Source organism: Cyprinodon tularosa, unplaced genomic scaffold (assembly GCF_016077235.1).
Source record: "Cyprinodon tularosa strain WSP-4 unplaced genomic scaffold, ASM1607723v1 ctg282, whole genome shotgun sequence".
Lineage (NCBI taxonomy): Eukaryota > Metazoa > Chordata > Actinopteri > Cyprinodontiformes > Cyprinodontidae > Cyprinodon > Cyprinodon tularosa.
Genome location: NW_024038988.1, coordinates 771,707 through 796,101, shown reverse-complemented (window position 1 = coordinate 796,101; position 24,395 = coordinate 771,707). Strand labels below are relative to the sequence as shown.

The 24,395-nt window shown below is 38.5% G+C and overlaps 1 protein-coding gene across 1 annotated transcript in view; it reads left to right on the top strand.

Annotated features, from left to right (window-relative positions):
- Positions 1 to 4,799: 4,799 nt before the first annotated feature.
- Positions 4,800 to 24,395, top strand: part of ankrd13b (ankyrin repeat domain 13B) — a 93,731-nt gene continuing 74,135 nt past the window's right edge. Inside the window, exon 1 of the mRNA XM_038290490.1 lies at positions 4,800 to 5,261. Coding sequence (XP_038146418.1) covers positions 5,154 to 5,261 — 108 coding nt within the window. The 5' untranslated portion in view covers positions 4,800 to 5,153. The remainder of the gene's footprint in view (positions 5,262 to 24,395) is intronic.

The window sequence follows — 24,395 nt, the reverse complement described above, 5'->3', positions numbered from 1 at the left end:
GCTACAATAACAGTACTCTGAACAATATTAAAATTATTAGAGAAAACCTTGTACAATAAGGTTATCAACGTTCGTAAAAAAAAACACCTGATCAGTGATTCTCTGTCATGATTTTGGCGCTGATGTCTGGATTGATTACTCGTTTCTCCATTTGCATAGCCCCGCCCAGTTCTTATTACCGTTCATCTTCTGCACCTGCTTCAGCCTTTATTTAACCAGCCTTCTACCAGTCATCAGTGCTAGATTATTCAAGCCTTTGGTGAGAGTTCTCTAGGGTATCTGAGTGTTTCTGATTGCCTTATCCGTTCTGTCTCTGGACCTCTGAGCCTGGCCGTCCCTGTTCTGATCTGTTTGCCTGTCCTGCCCTCCGACTCCCGCTAGATTCTCTCGGTTAGCTAAACCTGGAACCGTCCTGATTTCCCTTCGGTACATCTTTGGGTCTCTGATCTCCCGGCTCTCACTCCTGAGCACATCCTCCACACCGGCTTTGGTCTCACCCTCTGAATTATCCTGCCTTCATTCTTCTGCTCGGTTCTGATCCCCTGCCTTTCCTCCGACCTCCGGGACTTCAGCGACTGGGACTCTCTGGGCGGCGCCCCCCGCGTCTTGTTGGCAGGCAACAGGCTGGAACCAACCTCGTCCTCTGGGCATGGACTGAACTGTAAGAGCAGAGGTTCCTGCCTTAGGATTCAGGACCTCATTATCAACCTTAAAAGACGGAATATCTGTCTGTTTATTCTCCCAAGAAGGATTTATAAATGTCCATCTCAGTTATGTTTATCAATCACAAACCTCTTATGACACACTGGAAAAAATCAAAATCTAGATAAGTCATTTTTTTCTTAAAATAAATGCATTTGTTCTTGGATTGAGGAGGTAAAAGAGACATTTTGCCAATGGAACAAGACAATTTACATTCAAAATAAGAAAATACTATTGCATTGTCTTATTTCAATTGCTTATTATCTAATTATCTTATTCTAAGAGTACAAACACACATTCCATTGGCAAACCATCACATTTACCTACTCAAATTAAGGGTAAATACACTTAATTTAAGACATTTTTATTTATTTCTAGATCTTTTTTTTCAGTGCAAGTTATAAGTATATCAGTGTGCTCCTTGACCCTCGTCTCTTTTACATTTCTTGTCTGAAAAGGAAACTACAACAAACAAGCTGTGCCTACCACTAAAATCAGACATTTGTTAACAGCCCTTGTTTCATCCACCTATACTCATGCTGTTTTCATTTCGTCTCTCATTTACTGTTTGCCTGTTTGGTCTCTCACCACCAATGATCTAGAACTTGTGGCATGAGTGTACAACACAACATTTAAGATCTACTGTAAACTTCCAGCCTGGACTCATCACTTATAGCGGCTTCCTTAAAGATCCTATAGGCAGCTAAGAGTTTGAGTTGGGTCCTCCTTTCTTGCCCTATTTGTCACGCATTTAAATGTTTATATTGTTACAGATACGCTGGAATCCAGGATGCTTTTGTTTTGTTTATTAGCACCAGCATGAGTTAATGACAGCGCAGCAGAGATGATTGTGGCAAACAATGTTAGATCCGTTAATTCATATAGGAAACGAATGAATACTGAAACAAAATAATATGAAACGTAGTGAAATGAAGCGGTCAAACAAAATTACGGCAGCCCCACCCTTACTCTTCTCATCAGTGAGACAGGTGAGTGCGCACTTATACACACCTACTTCCTTGGTGCACATCCACCTCCCTTTGAGTCTCCACCTCCGAGACACACCATACACCACATAACCATTTATGTCTCCTACATCACTGTTTAGTCAACATCAAACCTCTGTCTTTTAACAACAATGTCAGCAGCCATGGCATCAGGTTCTATTGTCAGTTAAAAAACTAGAACTTCTCACCAGCTCTGATGGGCATTGTACCAACTCAAAACACACAGAACAGTTTGAAGTCCCTTCATATAAAAACACAGAAGTCGTTGTTCTACACTGCAAAAATGATCTTAAAAAAGTTAAAATGTCTTAATTTAAGTGTATTTACCCTTCATTTGAGCAGATAAATAACATGATTTGCCAATGGAATGAGTATCTTTTACGGAAGAGGATTAGGGCCACTGAAAAAAAAAAAGTTAACTGATTTTTTAATTTTATTTCAGTTTAATATGGGAAAAAAGTCATAATTCTGACTTTTTTCCCATACTATACTGATATAAAATAAAAAAATAAAAATCAGTTAACATTTTTTTTTCCAGTGGCCCTAATCCTCTTCCGTAATTTTTACTCTTAAAATAAGATAATTAGATAATATGCACTTGAAATATGAGAATACAATTGTTTTTTCTTAAACTAAATGTAAATTGCCTTGTTTCATTGGCAAAATGTCTCACTTACCTCCTTAATTCAAGAAAAAATGCATTAATTTTAAGAAAGAAAAGACTTTTGAGATTGAAACTTTTTGCAGTGTAAATCTATACAAATGTGGTGGATGAAGTTCCTCAGAGCATTCGATCAATCAGCTCTGAGTCACTATTCTAAAACACATACAGACTTTTTCTGTTGGATTGTTTCACCTGTAATCATTGATTTCATGTATATTTTATGAGAGTTTGAAGGCTGGTTTCTTAGTGAATGATCCTTGTGTGAATGGATCTTTTCTGCTGCAGAACAGAAACCTGCTGAAAAAAAGAAAGTTTAGGTGAATCAATCCGGTGTTATTGCAATGTTTTCAACATTTTCCTGTTAATTTCCTTTATTTATTACCTATTATAAAAATATATATATATATATATATATATATATATATATATATATATATATATATATATATATATATATATATATATATATATATATATATATATATATATTTAGCCTGAATTTGTGCACAATGCACATTTTCCTTCTGTCCCACCTCCTGTTGTTCCTTAGAGAATTTCCTCTGTTGTGAGATAAATAAAGTCTATCTTATCTTTTATTATATCTTAATAATGGAGTTAAAATTTATTTCAAAAAGTTTTTTGGATAAAAATATTTATGCTTCTGAGGAATCATTCCTTCATTTAAAAAAAAAAAAAACATGACAAAATTTTTAAAATACGGCTAAGATGGTGTCTTAACATGTTGTAGAGTCTTATACAAACTATGCACACATTTCAAGCAAAAATTAGCTCAATAAAAAGTATTATGTACTTACTCCCCCTATAAAATGGACTTTCACCGATAGATGCCATTTTCCTGCATAAGGAAGAGAAATGTACCAAAGCCACATTCCTTCATATATACCATCAATGAAAAGCTTTAAGTGTCTTTAACATTTAGCTACAGGACTTTGCCCAGATGTATGGAATGGCCGGGGAAATATTGCTTCAGAAAGGTCCTCCACAAAAAACAAATCTGAACCACTAATAGTGTGGAGGGTCACTAAATACATGTGAGGCAATAATAGCGTTTGAGTTTTTCTACCAATTAATTTTCTGACAATTACTTAACATTGTTGTTAAGTCATTCTATTCATGGATGAGCAGATAAAAAAATAAAACACTAACCAGAAATGTTGTTTCCCAAAGTATCAATGGTTTGCAACAGAGCCTAAAATAAGTAGAAGGGTGTCACGCATAAGTAGAAGTGTTTCCTAAAAGAGTATTATTTACTCTTACGGCTTGCCATACCGCACTCAACATCCAGAGGGAAACAGGGCGCGTCAGTAGGGTGGGCTGGATAGACCTCTAACCCAAAATATATGTCAAACATTAAGTAGCCCCAGATAAATATTGCAGATGAGCTAGCTATTTTTGAAACCAAAAAATAACTAAGAAAAGAAAAGTTTAGAAATTTGCCTCGTTTTATTTTTTCATGCCTTTTCAAACTTGACAAATATAGGATACTTCTGTATAAATAGTAAATAAAATATACAATGTGCGCTCGTTGCTTTTGTAATTAATTGAACAGAACTTTACATGATAAAAATTAAAGGAAAAATATTCGCATATGTAAATCTTGAGATTTAAATCTTGAGATTTATATATATATATATTAAATGTTTATATAAATATACATATGTATATATGTACATATATGAATATATTTGATTAGCTAATATGAAGATTTACATGAATAAGATTTACATATATATACACATTTATACGTGTATATATGTATATATATACATATACACATATAAATATACACATATATACATACATACAGACATATACATATATATTTATATATACAGATATACATACATGCATACATATACATATATACACATATATATACATACATATACATATATATATACACATATATACATATATGTGTATATATGTGTATATATGTGTGTGTGTATGTATATATATATATATATACGTATATATATATACATACATATACATATATATACACATATATACATATATGTGTATATATGCGTGTGTGTATGTATATATATGTGTATATATGTATATGTATGTATGTATATTTGTATATATGTATATGTATGTATGTATATCTGTATATATAAATATATATATATATATATATATATATATATATATATATATATATATATATATATATATATATATACACACACACATATATATATATATATATACATGCATGTATATTTATATATATATATATATATATATATATATATATATATATATATATATTTTTTTTTTTTTTTTTTTTTTTTTCTTTTGGGTTTGTCTTTTTTTATTTTTATAAATACATCCCCGACAGCTGATTGGCTGGGTGTGAGCAAATTTTTTATTGCGGCTTGTCAGTGCATGCTTCTCAGTCAGCAGCACCGGATGGGAGGAGAGGATAGAAGGAAGAGAGAGAGAAAGAGAGGAAGGCAAGGAGTGGAGAAGAACTCAAGGCGCATTGTTTTAATCTGCTCAGACAATCAAGACAGGAGCTTCATCTCCTTTTTTTTATTATTGTTTAAAGACATTTCACTTTATTCCAAGGCGACATGCCAAAGGGGGGGTCCGCTCACTCCTGACGCGTAAGGCTACACGCCTTTTGGGCATCACCGTCGATAAAGGATTGTTGGCACGACTAAACAGGGGTAATATTACCACTAAGTATTCTGCGATCCGCTGTGGGGGAAAACCAGAGGAAAGGAGGAGGAGGAAAGTATGATGAGAGGATGATTTCTGCAAAGAAAACTCTGGAGGAGAGTCGTTATCCTGTCCACTATCTGGTGTGGCACAACAAGCACCGTCAGCTGGAGAAGGAGCTGGCAACCAGCGACCAGGTAAGACCAAAAATAAAGAAAGGAGCGATCAAAACCTATGCATGCTCTTATTTTAATATTCTATTTTCATATGATCTTTCTTTATTTATTGCTGTATAGGCGGTGCTTGGTTTCCATGTCATATATGGAGAATTTCATTCAACCTTAGCGCACTTAATTATTATCTATAGGGTGGAGGGAGACACTTATAGTTTGCTTAATTGGAAACCATTTACCTTTTGTTGCAACATGCATCACATGTCAATATATCCCACGCATGCTTGTAGTGTCTGAAATATCCGCCCTGTCTCTCATTTTAATATGCAGAAGTTGCATTCAGACTTTTTTTCCCCCTCCTAGCAGATTCAGAGTTAAACTGGGAGTGTGTGTCATAGTCAGTGTTTTTTTTTTAATTATTATTATTTGTGTGATTGCTGTGTCTACTCCAAACTGTGTGGGCTATCTCTACCTTCCCACCAGCATCCACACCACAGATGAGTGGGTGAAACAATGCAGATGCTGATGGAGATGGATCATGTATGGGAAGAGTAGCCAGCCAGCACAGCACCAGGTTTACTGTGTGTCTGACTGTCAAAATTACCCTTTTAGTTATTTAAAGTCGTAGGGGAGCCATATTTGAATGTCAAATCATTCTGGCTTTAACGTGTTTATAAATGTACTTTTTATCAGACCATATTTTCTCAAAATTTAGAAAATTCCTATTTAAAAAAAAAATCCTGTGTTAAAATTTCATTATCTTATGCAGGCCAGTTAGTTCTACGTCAGCCTGAACACCTAAATTCGGTCGTCCCCGCTTTCCTCCTCTAAATAAGAAAATGGATGACGGAGGAGAGTCATCCACGACCTCCGACACTAAACTCTCCTCCTCTTGCATGTTTCCGCTGTCCATAGCGTTCCTTGACAGTGTCGTTGCTAAGTCACCAATTTAGTGCTACATGGTCCCAATGGAATTTCCCATTGTTGCACTAAGTTGCTAACTGGTTAGCAAGATGCTTCCGACAAACCGGCCACAACCTAACTTGCTAGCAAATCTTCCGCCTCAACAATCCCGCCCCCTTGATAATCAACCAATCACATTCACTTTATTCACTCGTGTAAAGTCTTGCACCACTCGGGAGAATTCGGAAATGCGATGGTTGGAACAGCCGCTTCCCTACGAACTTAAGCTGAGCATAGCTGTTAAAAGACTCAAGACACACTTACCTGTGATTTTAGTTGTTTGTCTTGTGTTTCTCTAAATGCAGAAAAGCACTTTTTTCCTTTTACATAAGAGCGGCGCTGCAGGTTTTAGGGCTAAGTGTCATCAAGACAGGACATCCCACTTCATAACATGCGCATATGATTTATACCCACACACATTTACGCAGGTTTGCCTATATGTCTGCACACCTTTTATTTTTCACCTTTTGTGCTCACAAACCCTAATCCGCGCCCATCACCGAATACTCCTACTCATTAGCAAAGCTGGTGTCCTTCAAAATAAAGAGTCGCATCGCCACAGCATTTAGAAGTAATACAGGAGATACAATTGATTTACCTAGCCATAATTTAGTTTGCATGTATGTGGACAACTTTAAAAACGATACAGGCTAACGTGTCTATTTACTTCTCTTAACACATATAATGTGTATAACATTACTCCATCTTAGGGGCTTGCAGGTCACTTTGGGGTCATAGACTATTCAAACTCTGATTTAATGTTGGTTTCATTCAAATTGTAATGGTAATAAGTGTTGCACCTATACCAGTATCAGACAGGGCCACAATACTGTACTAAAATAGTGGTAACAGTGTCGGCGAGTACCGACAAATAGGGCACCGATACCATTTTGAGAGCCAACTATTGTCACCCATTCCAGGTAGGCAATAAAAAGTTCTACTGGATTCAATTTGTTTTTGTCTTTTTCCTGCTTCACAAAGGTAGGCAGCAGCTTGACAAAGCCATGATGGCAATTATTTTACATCCAAGCAGTATGCAGTTCTTCATATATAGACGCAAATCAATTTCAAACAGATGGTATCAGTATTGGCCAATACTGCACAGCCAGGTATCGGTATCGGGGCCAAAAAATGGCATCGGCGCAACACTAGTTAATAACATAAAAAAGACCGTATCTTTGAAAAAAAAAAAATGTAATCAACTGTTAAGTGGGGAGATGGCTTGACAGACTGCTGTGTTTTTTGGTTTGAGTTGCTCCAAAGCTAACCTGACTCCGCCAGATGGATTTGCTCCGCATATCCATCTGGAAACCTTCTGTTGAAGTAATTTTGGGAAGGGGCGAAAATATTGGTTAGCTGATTGGCCTATGTTGGTAATAGACGGGCCAAATAAACCAATCAGATCAACGAAGCATATGACGTAACAGAGCGACGACGAAGAGGAGCCAATTGATAGATCAAACTCTTGCCGAAACCAGTCAGGAGAAGAGCAAAAACATCTTTTCCTCTGAGAAAAGCCTCCAGAGCAATGCTTTGCTCTTCTTTCAGTGAAGAAATAATCTGTAATTCCGATAAAACTTGCTCGATAGCCACGCTAACGCTAGTTTCATCGGCTGAAGCTGCCATGTTCTTTAGACTGAACTGTCGCGCTTCTCGTTGCGTCACACCTCAACCCGCCTCAAAGCCAACGCTGATTGGTTGTTCGTTTGGTGAACGGCTTCAAATTTTCTTCAACGTTGAGTCTCCAGACTGATCTGCGAGTGAAATCTTGAAAGCTCGCGAGATCAGGATGGTCTCATGAGGCTACTCCAAAACACCATCTCTGGATCTGGTTGGACGTCGGCGATGCTGATAGCTAACATCCTTCCTTCAGTTCAGGCAACTTGGCCGTTCCTCAATTCACAAGAACGTGAGTACGGACTCGTGTCCTCGCCAAGTATGTTCTTGAGAAGAACACAGTAAAGTCTGGACTTGGGGAGAACGGGAGCACGCAGCATAAATATGGGTCAACTGGAACAGAAGCATACTCGTAACATCACCACACGCTCGGCTCTACTGGAGCTGCATTTCACCTCCTGTTATTAATAGTCTAAAAATAAATTCTTACTTTTTTCATTTAGTGGGGGAATAATAGTGAACACATACAGATAAACACAAATAAAATGAACATTTTGCCAAAAAAAAAAAAAATCTCCATCAGAGCCAGCGGTACTTCACACACGGCTATGCAGAGAGAGGGCTACTGCAGACGGGCTAACGTTAGCCCTGGCTGCCATTAGCCTCAGAGGGCCGCTGGTTGCTGCGGTCCTCTCAACATCAGACATTTTTTTTAAATTACACATTAAATATGTAAATAGGCCATATAGTGATGCTTAAAAGTAGAATGTTCTCGCCTCAAATTATCTTTAAAACATGCTTTTATTGAACAATGGCAACAGAAAAGAGAACTTTTAACTTAATACTCTGAGCTCTGTGAGTGCTCCATTGAAAGGTGTTGCTGCTGCAGTGCATGCTGGGACAACTGTCAATCTTGAGTATAGTCAAGTCCGCTCTGATGCATGCTTGGTAAAGAAGGAGGGGCGAGAACAACATTTTGGGACTTTGTCCGTTCTCGGTCTTCTTGATCTTGTGAATTGGAACAGTACGAGGGCTGAGGCTGATGACGTTTCATGAGTACGCGAGAACGCACAAGTACACATATTGAGAAACGGCACCTTCCTTGAAGCTTCGGTCCAGATGCTGTGATCAAATCTGGTGTTGAAAGCAAAGCGGTAACTGAAAAAGTAGCAACTGCCATCACTGATTGGCCATTCCATCAGTTGGTTACCATAGAGACCAAATTCAAGCAGAGTATAAGTGATGAAGAACAAGTGCATTTTGGTCTCAAAGATATACTTTTTTCCAATGGATCAGCATGCACCAGACAAGTGAAAAGCAACATTTTCTCATCATAAAGCTCGACTGTATATTAAACTATTTAAAAATATTTAACACCCTTCAGTAAAAGCAGCTTCTATTCATTTCATCCTGAATCGGCCTGCTTTGTGAGTCACAGTAATACTTTGCTTTCGATAGTTTCTTGATGTTTTCCATGATAATTGTGGTTCGAAGAGAAACATGCTACCCTTTCTTGTAAATTGGCAGTCAATCAGCTTGAAAGCGTTTAGCTTGGAGAGGTTGCAAATTTGTATTTAGTGTTTGGTTAACAAGTTTAGAAATGAATAAAAGGCAGGGAGATCATGTTTATATCCTCCTGGACTTTGCTTCTATCCACTTTTGTTTAAATTTGAGAAATGGGTAATAAGTACCTTAAATATTGCTCTCTGTTTGAGAGCAGCCTGAAGTGACCCAAATCCCATTAATTTGCCCATATGTGACCTGGATCTGATCTTTTCATGACAGTCTGAACAACACAGATCCAATTATTTCCAACGCTGCCCATTCCCCTTGGCTCTGTGGTCCTGAATCCAATACGTATTTTATCTTTTCAAATACAGCTTGTATCTGTACCTGAACGTCATCAATACTCAACAAAGGTCGCATCCATGGCGGAGGTTTCTTCCTGTTAAAAGGGAGTTTTTCCTCTCCACTGTCGCTACAAGCATGCTAAGTGTGAGGGATTGCTTTCGAGTCAATGAGTCAATGCAATCAACTGGTTTTTCTTAGATAGAAAACTATGAATCAATTTGACTGGATGATCTGATGAACTGTAACATGTTTTTATATTTATTTATTTAAAAATTCAATGTATAACATGGATCCATAAACACCTCATTTTATTACAATGTTAAATGCTGTTTAAAGTAACGGATTATATTTAAATATGTCTCCAAACTTTACTGGTTGTTGATTTTATTTATTCGGACTCCATTGATTTTTAATTGGTTACCCCTGCAATAGGCCAACACTCCCCTTCATGCATTTTAGTTCACAAAGTAGATCAAACACGAGTCACATATTTTTGGAAATGTGAACGACCGCGCAAAACAATCGCATTTCAAAAAAAATTGAGGAATTTGAGCATTAGGGCATTAGCATTGGCAGTGTGAGCGCAGCCTATCATCTATAATAGAGGCTGTTGACAGCAGCAGCCGAACTGATGCTTTCCTTCAGGATGGTTTCTCAGCGCTACAGAGCGCCAGGCCAGATGGATCTACCAGGATGAGAAAAACACAGAGAACATGAAGTGAAAAGTTGAACCAATAAATAATGCAGAGTTGGAGAACAGAAATAACATGAAGCAGGTTGAGGAAAAATGGTTAAAATGAATTTCGATCCTTCAAATTACCAATGGCATAGACTGAAAACCATGACTACCACATATAAGTCCTTAAAATCATTTTCCTGGGGACTATTTCAACACTTTTATTCCACAGTAAATAAAGAAGTCTGCATAAAAAAAGCTCTACCCTCGACTGTAAAACCACCGTATCTATTGAATGAGGTAACAGGTTATCCAGCAGTGAATGGAAGCTTTGTGTGTTTTACCACTCTGTTTACTCTGTTACAGACTTTCTATGTTTCTGTGTCTTATTTGCATTAGGGTGTTTCCTGTATAATGAAATGGGTATCTTTGCATATTGAAATATTTAACACTTTCTGTGAGGTCATACCATGCAGTGAGGAGAGTTACCATTAAACAAACATCAGATCCCCGAAATCATTGATCATGCAGGTATTTTGTCTGTAAACCGTGAATGTTTTAGCTTTATCTTGGTTAGCAGACATAACACATTCCAAATCCAAGCTTTAGTCAGTGAAGAAAAACAGGGAAAAGCATGAGAACACTGTAAAAACGATCTAGAAATAAGTAAAAACCTCTTAAATTAAGTGTATTTACCCTTAATTTGAGCAGATAAATGAGATAGTTTGCCAATGGAATGAGTATTTTTACTCTTAAAATAAGATAATTAGATAATAAGCACTTGAAATAAGACAATGCAATTGTGTTTTCTTATTTTAAGTGTAAATTGTCTTTTTTCCATTGGCAAAGTGTATCTTTTACCTGCTCAATCCAAGAACAAATGCACTTATTTTAAGACAAAATGACTTGTCTAGATTTAGATTTTTTCCAGTGAAGACACTGGCAGATGCAGTGAAACTTTAACTGTGCTACCTTGTTCATCAATTTAACAACAGTTTTAAAAACCTAGGAAGCAAATGTGGCAACGGCAAAATATCTGAGCTTAAATAGAACAAATGAGAGACAGAAACACTGATACTTTAGTAAAGTTAGATAATATACATTTAACTTTAATAGACTCTAATAATTAAATCCTAACACCTTTAATTTTCTTGACCAAGGCTTAGTTGCCTTTCCTTTCATCCAGGACACCCTATGACGTGCAGTGACCTAGACTTAGATTTCCTCTCCACTGTCATTGAAATTTAGGCCACCAGCCTACATTTTTTCAGTAACTATGTTTATTTCCAATGATGTGAACCAGATGAAACAAGAACAGGACGTGGAGGATGTTTTCTACATACATAAATCTGTTAAATTGCTACTAGAATTTAATTCAATTCAGTTTATTTCTATAGCGCCAATTCACAACACACGTCATCTCAAGGCACTTTACAGTTAAACAGATCATACGGTCAAATTGATTCAAAGTTTTCTATCTAAGGAAAACCAGTTGATAGCATCGACTCAGTGACTCAAAGGCAATCCCTCACAATAAGCATGCTTGTAGGGACAGTGGAGAGGAAAAACTCCCTTTTAACAGGAAGAAACCTCCAGCAGAACCAGGCTCAGTGTGACTAGGTTCCACCAAGACATAAGCAGACATACAGAAAGAAGCAGAGATACAAAAGCAAACTCTAAAAGTCGGCCCCGTCCAGGAAACACACAGCCAGTCAGACGAGCTCGGAGCCAGCTCCCGTGTCAGAGGATGAAGAGAACCAGTCACAGTCAGAGAAACAGGAATACACTGAAAAACAGCCCACTTTGAACATCTAGAAACAAAGGTGTTGATGGCAGCAGCACAGCTGATTTTTCTCTCCAGGATGGAGTCACAGCCAAACAGGAACAGACCAGATGAAGCTACTATGAGAAAAAGCAGAGAGAGCAGAACTCATTGTTTTGGGTTATTTTATATCATCTTAGTGGACAAAAAGAGGGATCATCCCCTCACTTGACATACTTACTGAAGTAAGTTTTTGACCCACTTTTAGAACAGCTCTGACACAAAAACAGAGATTCATACTGAGTGCATCAATTTATTATTATGTCAAGTGAGCTTTGATAGTGTCCATGACATCACATTATACAGCGTGCATTAAGATGTCACTTTACAGCCTGCTGTTGACATCCACAGTTACAGAGGCAATAACGGGCTGCTGTTTCATCATAGTTTTTATGGTCTGATAACTTTGGCGGCTCTACATATCCGTTTTAATTTGGCACTTTCCGTGTATATCAGATATCCAGCAGTGTGTCTGATTGTTTGAATTTAAGAGCAGCTGGTTGTTATGACCACAAGTGTATATTTTATTTTATGCCAAACATGAAAATATGTTGCAGGAGAGTAAACAGATCAGCATGACACAAGACAAAGAAAGAGCAAAATAGTAAAAAATCAGGGTAAGGGTCCATTTTAGCATGTATTCAAACTTAAGTTAATAAAAAAATCTGGAAAGTTGTACTTAAAAACAAAAGCTTAACATGTAGGTATGTGTATCTGCCTTAAACGCTTGAGTCCTTTAAAAAAAAAAAATGCCTCTCCAAATTGAAATACATTAGATATTTACTATGGGAGTGGGAAAAAGCGTTTCTAATTTTCTCCTGACAAACATCCACAACAGTAAGATTGTTTTTACTCTTGCCAGAAATTTATTTGAGAAGTTGTAATTGTCAGAAGCGGACAAAATGGCACATCCATCCATCATCTGCCACGCTTATCCTGAGTGGGGTCGCGTGGGGTGCTGGTACCTATCTCTAGCAGTCAATGGGCAAGAGGCGGGGTACAACCTGGACAGGTCGCCACTCCATCGCAGGGCAACACTGAGACAAACAGGACAACCATTCATGCACACACTCACACCTAAGGAGAATTTAGACAGGACTGTGGGAGGAAGCCGGAGTACCCGGAGAGAGCCCACACATGCTCAGGGAGAACATGCAAACTCCATGCAGAAAGAACCTGGGCCGGGAATCGAACCCAGAAACTTCTTGCTGCAGGGCAGCAGTGCTACCCACTGCGCCACCCAAAAATGGCACAATCAAACAGTAGTCTTTGCTCAAGACCATATACATTTAAAAGGGCAAAACAACAGCTGCAAAAATGAGAATGTTGCACCAAATCATATCTGACTATGTCCATGTGTTTTTGTAGAGGGTCTTACAGAAGATACCAATAAATAACTTGGACAAAAAGCTGCAATCTTTGAATGCTGCAACACAAAGTAATCAATAAGGTTTCTGTTGGAAAGTTACACTTAGAACAGTTATATTATACTGTCAAAATCTAAAAAGACACTTCTTGAGTGTAGAACATGTAAACAGAAAGGATGCACCAAAAACACCCCAGCTCCAGCTACTTTCATTGGCTACAAAATGGTGTCAGTCAGGTAGAGACAGTAGCAGCCATTCGAAATTTCCCCACTTTCCTTGATGGGCCCTTAGCTGATCCCCTACAATTCCTATTTAAACATCAATCTTTGTACTAAAATGTTCCTTCTGTCATGATCTTTAGATCTTAATGAGGACATTAACATCTAAAGAGAAGCGTTATCTGGTCAGACCATGTAAGTCAGTGAAAGGGTGGAAAAATATACAAGAGGGGCGTCACTCCAGCGGCTGGAAGATGGAGGGGATTTCGCTGGGACTTGGAGGTATGTGGGCTGACTTTTGGCTGGCGTTTGACTGGGAAGGGCTAGTAGGAATGGCTGTTACTGTAGGCATTTCTATTGGTTGAATCTGGTGGGACAGAAGATTTGTGGAAAAGTTTACACATACTTGATGTGTAAACACATACTTTTTTGTATCCTCTCCTACAAAATGACAGCAACTATTGTGCTGTTCAATGGATACTTAAGGGGTAATTAAAAATAAGGAAAAAAAATTTAAAGACTGAACATTGTACAGAATTTTTAATGCCTCTGTGGATCAAACACACGGGTTAGGCCTGCTTTTTAATTTTTTGCTTTTTTTAATTAGATGAATATTCTCTGGTCAGATACAAGCAGAAAGTGAGCCAACTCGGCTGGATTTGTTTTTTTCTTCTGTTAAGACCTGAAAGATGTCAAACTTAAGTTATGTTGAAATTATTTACATGACTGAAGAGAAAGAAATGCAGGATTTCTATAAAACAGTGGCAGAGTTTTGGTATTCAGCTAAACACATGAAAAAAAAGGTTGGTACCTCTTGTTTGAGGAAACAAAAACCCAAAATTGTCACAGAAGCTTGAATGTCACAAAAGCAATAATGGCTTTGTTCAAAATGTACATGGACCTACACATTCTCATCTTCAAGCTTTATACCTTTTGCTGATATATGGCATTAATTGTCAGTGTTGGGCACGTTACTTTGAAAAAGTAATTAGTTATAGTTACTAGTTACTTCTCCCAAAAAGTAACTGAGTTACTAACTGAGTTACTCCACAATAAAAGTAACTAGTTACTAGTAAAAGTAACTATTGCGTTACTTTTGCGTTTCTCGCCCCCGTAACCCTCACCACCCAGCCCCCACCTTCTCGCCGTGTGTTTCTAAAGCCAGCTTAATAGAGCGAACGACAAAGACAAGAACCTGCAGAGAGTTTTGCATTTCTTGTAACTCAATGTAAAATACATCAGGGGGGAACGCCATGTGAAGTTTTTTAACAGGGCATTCAGATCTGGTGAGTATATGAAACTAATAACTGGGGATGTCTCATTCTTAAATCCTGTGTTGTTATAGATACTGCAACATCTATCTATCATCTATCTATCTAGATCTATACTCTGTGTGTGACATAAAATATGGATCTCCATCCCTGCCACAAGGCCATCAAATAATGTTTAAAATAAAAAATACAGTAGGTTTAACAGTCAGAGTATCCATCCATCTATCCATCCATCCATCCATCCATCCATCCATCCATCCATCCATCCATCCATCCATCCATCCATCCATCCATCCATCCATCCATCCATCCATCCATCCATCCATCCATCCATCCATCCATCCAGATTTCTCCCTTTCATTTGATCCTTCACGCTCTCCATAGTTCTCCTGTGGCGCGAGCACAGGGCGATTGTGGCGCGCCTTTAGCGAGCATGCGCGTTTCCTGTCGCTTGCGCGGTTATTCTTGCCGCCTGCGCTGTGCGGAGATGCAGGGGAAACCGTTATGTGATGGGGAAACGCAGCTCGACGTAACACCGGTATTTCCATGTGGAAAACGCTGTTTTGCTGCTGGAGTCATCCTCACTCTCCATCTCTCTGTGTGTGCTGTACGTTAACACCCACCTGCAGAAACACCCACCTACCCAACTGACAGACGGAATCTCACTATACATCAGCCATTCTCATCCTCCCCTCTCTCATGACAAGGCGCGCACCTCTGGATGACCTAAAAAATAATCTTTAATATCTCTTAAACAAAAGTAGCACAAACAATATTTTTTTCTGCACAAATCTGCACCAACGTTGCACTAACCATTCAGTCTATTTGCAGAGTTTTTTGACGTGGGTGGGGTGTCAGCTTCACGCAGCTGCGCACGAGTCCTATCATGAAAAAAGGTTCAGTGTGCGACCTGAGTAACGCGCAGTAACGGGGTGTATGCAATGGTAACTGCATTATAGTTACAGTCAAAGTAATTAGTTAGATTACTCGTTACTAAAACAAGGTAACGGCATTAGTAACGCACTTTATAGTAACCTTCAAAATAAAATTTTAAAGAGGTCTCCACCCCAGAAGAATACTTAAATTTAGCAGATATCAGATAATGCAGTAATAACTGTTGACAAATCTGTTCCGTTTGTGTCTCCCCTGTATACCAAAACATTACTGCAGATATAAACCAATAATGTATACCCCTTCATAAATAGATGGTTGTGTTGATGGGGTTACTAGTTCTCTGCTTTCTGCTTTAGACAACCTAACCCCTTTGAAAAAGAGGGCCTTAAATAATGGAATGATGGCTCATTGGTCTGATACAGAGCTGCATACCTTACTGCATGATTCTAGGAAAACTTTAGTTCTCTACAGAAATCCTCCCTAATCTGGATAAAACAGTCTACCGCTGTAAAAAATGACCTTTTGTAAAACAAGAGCTGCAGATTGCTCTTAATTAATATGATATAAATAATCCTACAGTTGCCAACCTCACACTGCTCTGTTGAACCGCCCCTTCAATATGCTCTTAGCTGTAATTATTTTACGTGGTTCTTTATAAATAGGCCTATCCCTAATAAATCATAATAAATATAAAAATAAATCAACTATCACATTAGGTAAGAAAATGTCTGACAATAAAACATTTGGAAATGACTTTTATTTATTGTTGCCGAACCTTAAACTTACTTACCAAAGCATTTCCATACCAATAAAATATCCAGAGTTCATGGAGAAAAAAACAAAAGATGTTCATAAGCTTAAATCTGAGGTTCACAGTTATTCTAAGTTATGATGGACACACCACCCATTTATAGAGCACTCTCTAAACAAAATAAAGTAAAACCGAGCAAAGCAATGGTGTTGTCACTGATGTTTAATTATTCGGTTTCTTCAACCATGAGGCTCTTTCCAAGGTTTCTCCTCCTGCCTCCTTTTCTTCCTTTCAACATCTGAAAAATAAGAATATTAACACCTGCAGGTGTTCCTCTCTTTCAATCACATCATATAGCCAGATTGGTTAAAAGTTTTCTATCTATGAAATCCAGACTGCATAGAGTAATTGACTTTGCAGGATATAGTCCTCCTGGAGGAGCATGTGCAGACAGCAGATACTTGCATTGTGTTGTTGACCCTATAACAATCCAACATATATTCATATATTTCTTGGCCACTTATTGAGCATGCAATTTATTTATTTTTTTTGCCTGTTCAATTTTACACTCCTTATTTAGATTGTTTGACAATCAGGACCTAAGACCTGAAGCCTCATGCGTAGCTCATGTCTTAAGAAAACAGGGTTCCCGTGGGTCCTTAAAAAGTCTTAAAAGGCATTGAATTCTTCAAAATAAAACTAAGGCCTTAATTGGTATTAAAATGTCTTAAATCAGTCTAGGATAATTTTTTATTACAATTTATTTTTGTAATCTAAGTAAAACGTTAAAATTGACAATTTTTTTTTTTATAAAAAAAAAACAACACTCGCCATTATTAGTTCCGTCGCGATAGTGGAACCAATAAAAGCGTTGTTGCGGCCGGGACATTTGGGAAATGCGCCATTTACTTTTTGTCTGGAAAATATGAGCAAGTGTAAATGTAACGAAAATTGGCTCCAGCCAAGAGTTTTCTCCATGGCTAAAACCAGGGAACATACATGAGGCACAGTGGATTTAGTGCAAGAAGTCATTCAAGCTCGGAACGATGGGAATTAAAGCTACAGTGTGTAATTTTCAGCGACATCTAACGTCCAGACTGCAGACCGCAGCAACATGAACATCTCCCCCCCACCGCTTCTCCCCCCCAACAGTACGGCGAGCGTTACGGGACAAAATGTCTTCCACGACGTCCGCATCACGTACCTTCTCAAGTGACGAGGTTTGTTTACATAGATAATTTTAATACTGCCATCTATTGTTCAGTACCGTCTCAGTTCATCTCTCTCAACTTGCCGTAGTTACTTTCGAGCGTAATGGGCGATCTCGCAATCGCTAGTTTGTTTGCTCTGCGCTGCCGTAGCGCAAAGATGTCTGCCTCCATGGCTGTGAGACCCGCTCCTATGTAATTATAAATAACAAATTCTAAGGCAACGCAAATATTAAGGTTAAGAGGCTGAGCTCGTAGATGATGATAAATAACATAGTTATGTATAATATATTACATTTTTGACTGTATATCCATGTAATTATTACACACTGTAGCTTTAAGGCAGTGGAGTTGCATGCGAAGCGCGAAACACAAAGCGTCAAAATCGAAACAGCCGGTATTTCTCAGTTTAGTTCCACCCTTGTCTCTGCAACGCCTCCACTTATAACCAAATCAAACATACTAAGAAAACGATACAAAGAAAAATAGCTGCAAAAAAGACTTAGCACTGGTTATGTTGTGGCTTTAAAACTGATTTGTTTTGTTTCCTGCTAAAACAAAGTTTGTGAATTCAGTTAAATAATTGTTAAAATATATCTGTCATTTGTGTGTTTTTAGCTTTCTTCCTGTATGGGAAGTTTTTCAAAATTTGAAACATTAGTGCAGTGGTTTATGTTAAAATAAACCTTTGGGTTAAGTTGTCGCAAGCAGGTTTTTCTTGTTTCTAGTGAATCTGGTCTTAAATTTTTATTTCAAGTGGCATTAAAAAGTCTTAAAAAGTCTTGAATTTAACTTGCCTTATGCTGTAGGAACCCTGGAAAATCTTGCAGCAGGAAGAATGGGAAAACAACTATTACAGCCACACTATGAGGCACACAGAAAATATGAACTGGAGAAAGGAAAGAAAACATATTGTGGAGGAAGGGAGTGTATGGCAGATGGAGAGTTATGCAGCGAGTGAGAAGAGATGAATTCTAAGTGAAGAGGGAACATTGACAAAGTGAATCAGGGAGTGATGGAAAATACTAAGCGGTCATGATGAGTAGGATAATACAGACTGGAGAAAAGACAGAAGGCGAAAAGGAAGTAATAACAGTCTCTCATTCTGCTTTGATCTAGAAATAGAACCATGTAGTCTATGAAGAACAGGACTATGAGTAGTTATGGTTTGTCTAAGGGAAAAGTTAGGAAATGATATGATGTTTTTTACAAGCATTTTTCTTTTTACCTTGCATGTATCTCTGTTTAACCCAATCTCTACCCTCTTCTCAGTGCATGGCTTCATTATAATGCCTTCAGCTGGTGTTAGGTCAGCACTATCCAATCCCCGCCCAGGCTGCTGCCCCAGAGGAACAGTGGCATAAATTAGGCTTACAGGTTCATTGCCTTCAATCCAGTGTTGAAAGACTCTGCCAGCCACCTGCCTTCTGCATGCGCCAATCCTTAAACAACTTAATACTCTCTCCTTTGTCTATCCTCAAGTGAAATCCACCTACTGTAATAAGTTTTCCTTAAAGTTTGTCCCTAAAGCTTCTTTTTCTACCAGGTTCCGCTCTTAAAACCTTCCTCCACTTGCTTTACTTCTACTTTTTATGTTGTAAGTAATAATTTCTGTCATGTAAAATATATATAATACATAATCAGCTAATATGATGCAGGCATCTACAGGCAGGACCTTATATCTTTTTTCATCCAGCTGTTCCTTGTGAACTCTACTTTGGTGCCTGGTTATTGTTACATTAAATGACACAGATATAAGACTTTATTTGGAGTTGTGGCCGCTCTATATAGATGCACTTGTAATATAAACTGGGATCAGCTCTAGAGACAGACTTAGTCATCTCCTTCTGGAGAACATCCTAAGCCCAGTCTAAACACAGTCTGTACCGCCATCTTTGATACAAAAACAGTTGCAGGTATTTTGATGCATGTGTTTTCCTGTTCTGAATATCTAACTACTAATATATCTCCTATGCATCTATGGGGGTTGCTGGTAGTTTTTTGGACTTTAAATATGCATGTAAAATGTTTCCTGGTTAGAGATCAACTGATTCAGTTTTTAAAGGCCGATGCCAATTGGCCTTAAAAAAACAGTCAAAGTTTGACCGATCCCCGATACGTGCTTCAGATCTTTTGGGCTGATATTTATAGGAAAAGTCAGGTGATATTCAGAATTCAAACTTCTGAAAGTACTTTAAATATAAAATTATGACATACGGTTCAATAAATGATAAGCGTTAAGAGTAAGAGTAATTTTGATTTGAATGTGCTTTACTGGTAACCTGACTCCGCCAGATGGATTTGCTCCGCATATCCATCTGGAAACCTTCCGTTGAAGTAATGTTGGGAAGGGGCGAAAATTCTGGTTAGCTGATTGGCCTATGTTGGTGATAGACGGGCCAAATAAACCAATCAGATCAACGGAGAATATGACGTACTAACAGAGCGACGACGAAAACACAACCACAAACCAGGCTAACTCTTGCCGAAACCAGTCGGGAGAAGAGCAAAAACATCTTTTCCTCTGAGAAAAGCCTCCAGAGCAGTGTTTGGCTCTTCTTTCAGTGAAGAAATACTCTGTAATTCCGATAAAACTTGCTCGATAGCCACGCTAACGCTAGTTTCATCGGCTGAAGCCGCCATGTTCTTTAGACTGAACTGTCGCGCTTCTCGTTGCGTCACACCTCAACCCACCTCAAAGCCAACGCCGATTGGACGTTCGTTTGGTGAACGGCTCCAAATTTTCTTCAACGGAGAGTCTCCAGACTGATTAGCGAGTGAAATCTTGAAAGCTCGCGAGATCAGGATGGTCTCACGAGGCTACTTTACTGGAGGCATCCATGTTTGTCAAAAAATCTGGTGTTTGTCACGACGCGCTATTTTCCACAAAAACAGGCCATTAGCTATAATGGCAGACTTTTCCTTTAAGCATTGGTGCCGACTAAAGGAAACAAAGGGGCTAAGAAGCCAAGACAAAGTTGCCGCTTTTCTTCCAAACAGGTACCTGCTTGATATGTTTGCTACTGCTAACCAAATGGTTCCAATGGCATTAGTAGACAGTTCAGAATGAGAGATGCGGAGTTAATATTTTAGCTTTCACGTTTAAAATCTAATAATGTTTGGCCGTCATCTCCCTTTTATTTCCTCTTTCATCTTTTCTCCTTTTCTTTTCTTTTCCTGTTCTGCTTACATTGCGGTGTCCATATAATCTGTAAAACTCCCTGCATGAATTATAATAAAGCTATTTATATGTATAAAACAAGCGGAACACTATGGCGATAGCCGTACTGCTACACATGTGAAAGTAAAATCTGTTGGACTCTTTTTGGCATCAAGATAATTATTCTAATTGCCACATCGCCAGACAGGACTCTGTAAAAAAAAATCTAATAACAGGAGATTGGATGGGGATTCTCAGAATCTGACCCATTATCTGCATTGTTTTCCAGCCCACTGTCTTCATCCATGTCACTCTTAGTGTTTTTCTATTAACTAACTGGGCTAATTCTCTTGACGGTCTTGTTTTTGCCTCTGTTTTTGATGGTCTTCTCATTATTAATATAGAAACAATGAGCCAGCTTTGAGAAAGTAAGGAGTAGAAAGCACAGAAATGTCTGTTTCACTTTAGTAAAAGTCAGAATTTCTCAGCAAAATACTCAAGTAATGTACAAATACTGAAAAAAAAACTTCTAAATTAAAGAGCCTAATTATTTATACTTAGTTTTTTAGTTTGTTTTAAAGTTTTATTGATGATAGGAGCTAAATCAATACTGTGACATTTCCGAATACATGGATTGGCTGAGCAGCCTTCCTGATGTTCAGGGGAAATGCTAATTGGGTTGTTACGACACATTTAGGCTCTTAAACTTGTCAAGTCGGAAGCAGAATGTCCTAGAAAAGGATGACCCTTTGATTACATTATCAGCCCAGGCTCACTGCTGCTGTTTCTTGCCAAACCAATGGGCTTCCTATCTGATTCATCTCCCTGCATATATAACAGAAAGGCAACAGCTGTGGTGTTTCACTTAAAGGAAAAGTCCGGTCATACTCAGAATAAACTTCTAAAGGTACTTTAAGAATGAAATTATTACATACTGTTCAATAAATGATTATCATTTTTAATTAGGAGTCATTTTCATCTGAATGTGCTTTACTGGAGGCATCTATGTTTGTCAAAGAACACTACTGGCCATTGATCAATCAAAATCTAGATAAGTAATTTTTTCTCAAAATAAATGCATTTCTTCTTGAATTGAGAAGGTTTAAGAGACATTATGCCAATGGAACAAGAAAATGTACCTTTATAATAAGAAAACACAATTGCATTGTCTTATTTCAAGTGCATTTTATTGAATATTTTATTTTAAGAGTAAAAACACTCATTCCATTGGCAGATCATCTTATTCAAATATTCAAATTAAGGGTAAATACACTTAATTTAGGAATTTTTGTACTTATTTCTAGATCGTTTTTCCAGTGTGTTGCTGTGCTGGTGTTTGTCACAATGGGCTATTATTCATGATGGCGACGACCAGTGCACTATGCATAGCAGAGAGTAACAGATTAATTACCTTTTTCTCTGTGAGGATCAGGAATCGGCAAGGTGAAATATCAATATTTTTTTCCACTTTTACCCAAGGTATTCCAACATCCAGCTGCCATGCACGTGGGCATTATCAGTTTCACTATAGTTCTGATGAATTTCAATGGTGAAGTCCTCTAGCCTCGTGAGACCATCCTGATCTCGCGAGTTTTCAGGGTTTCGCTCCCAGATCAGTCTGGAGACTCTCCGTTGAAGAAAATTTGGAGCCGTTCACCAAACGAACGTCCAATCAGCGTTGGCTTTGAGGCGGGTTGAGGTGTGACGCAACGAGAAGAACATGGCGACATCAGTCGATGAAACTAGCGTTAGCGTGGCTATAGAGAAAGTTTTATCGGAATTACAGAGTATTTGTTCACTGAAAGAAGAGCAAAACACTGCTCTGGAGGCTTTTCTCAGAGGAAAAGATGTTTTTGCTCTTCTCCCGACTGGTTTCAGCAAGAGTAGCCTGGCTTGTGGTTGTGTTTTCGTCGTCGCTCTGTTGGTACGTCATATGCTTCGTTGATGTTATTGGTTCATTTGGCCCGTCTATCACCAACATAGGCCAATCAGCTAACCAGCCCCTTCCCAAAATTACTTCAACGGAAGGTTTCCAGATGGATATGCGGAGCAAATCTGGAGTCAGGTTAGAAGTCCTCTGGAAATCTTCAATAATTGTTGTTGATTGCAGATGTGTCTAGTAGTTCCCATTGATTTTGGTTGTAAAGCGGGGAGAATGGAGCTAGGCTTACCGCACCCTGACGTCACTGCCGGAAGATGGCGGGAGGGAGGGGCTACTATATTTGGGCAAAAATGGCCGCTCCCAGACTCAGTGGTTGTGATCGTAAATTATTGTTTTTAATTTTTTTACCGATTAATGCTAAATTCATTAAATCACCGCAAACATGTTAGTTTTAGGCATAGATAATGATTCATTGGTTATTCCTTGCTGACCGGACTTTTCCATTACAAAAGGCTGCCTCATGCAATCTAGCACATACCTGAATTGATCAAATAAGCCGTTTTTATACTTAGAGTCAGCCTTGCCTTGTTTTAAGATTGCGGCCTGGTGCGTTAAACAGGTGTCCGCACCCTTCAGATAACCATCATCTTCATCCTTCCTCCCACTGCTGCCGGTTCCATCAGGTCAGTCAGCGTCCTCATGCTTTTCACTCCTATCTTTATCTCGCCATCTGTCTGCAGGGCTATCAGCTGAAAGTGGCTCTGACGCTAAACAGATGAAGTGCAACGAGAAACAGAAACAGTGAATATGCTGCAATGTAGGTCAGGATTTTCACTTGATGTTTGATCTTTCCTTTCCCTCTGCTGTTCAACGCTTTTGTTTGTAGCATTGCGGCGGCGTGTTAAGTTGGGTTGTATCATCCTCGTTCGTTCTGCTCTCTCTTGGCCTTCAGTGACACAGATTCTGTTCTTTTTTATTTAAAAGCAGCTTTTAGGAGTGAACTGCAGTCCAGCGTTTCTCTACTTCACCTCAAGATGGACAGCGAAGGGTGAAAAGAAAAGCAGGAGAAGGAGGGAAAGTTATTTTTATAGCCCACCCACTGATGGCTCCCCTCTGCTGCCGTGCGTCCCATGCACAAACATTGCTGCGTGTATAAGCACAATCTTATATAAACGTGTGGGGGGGGGGGGGGGGGGGGGGGGGAGTTTGCGTGTTTTATGAAAAATTGATGTTGGCCTAAGTACATGCCAACCTGCATCAGGCGTAACACATGCTGAGCGAGAGAGAGGAGGAACAGGGGAGGGAGGAGGAGCAGATGCCACAGATAGAGATGCCCATCAATAATGCAACCCCCAGTGAGCTCACAATGGAAGAAGGGCAGGGAAAAATTAGTTGGAGAGAGGAACCGTTGAGGAAGAAATGAAAGCTGTTTTGGAATTTTAATGAAATGATGGGATTGATTAAAAAATATGCAATAG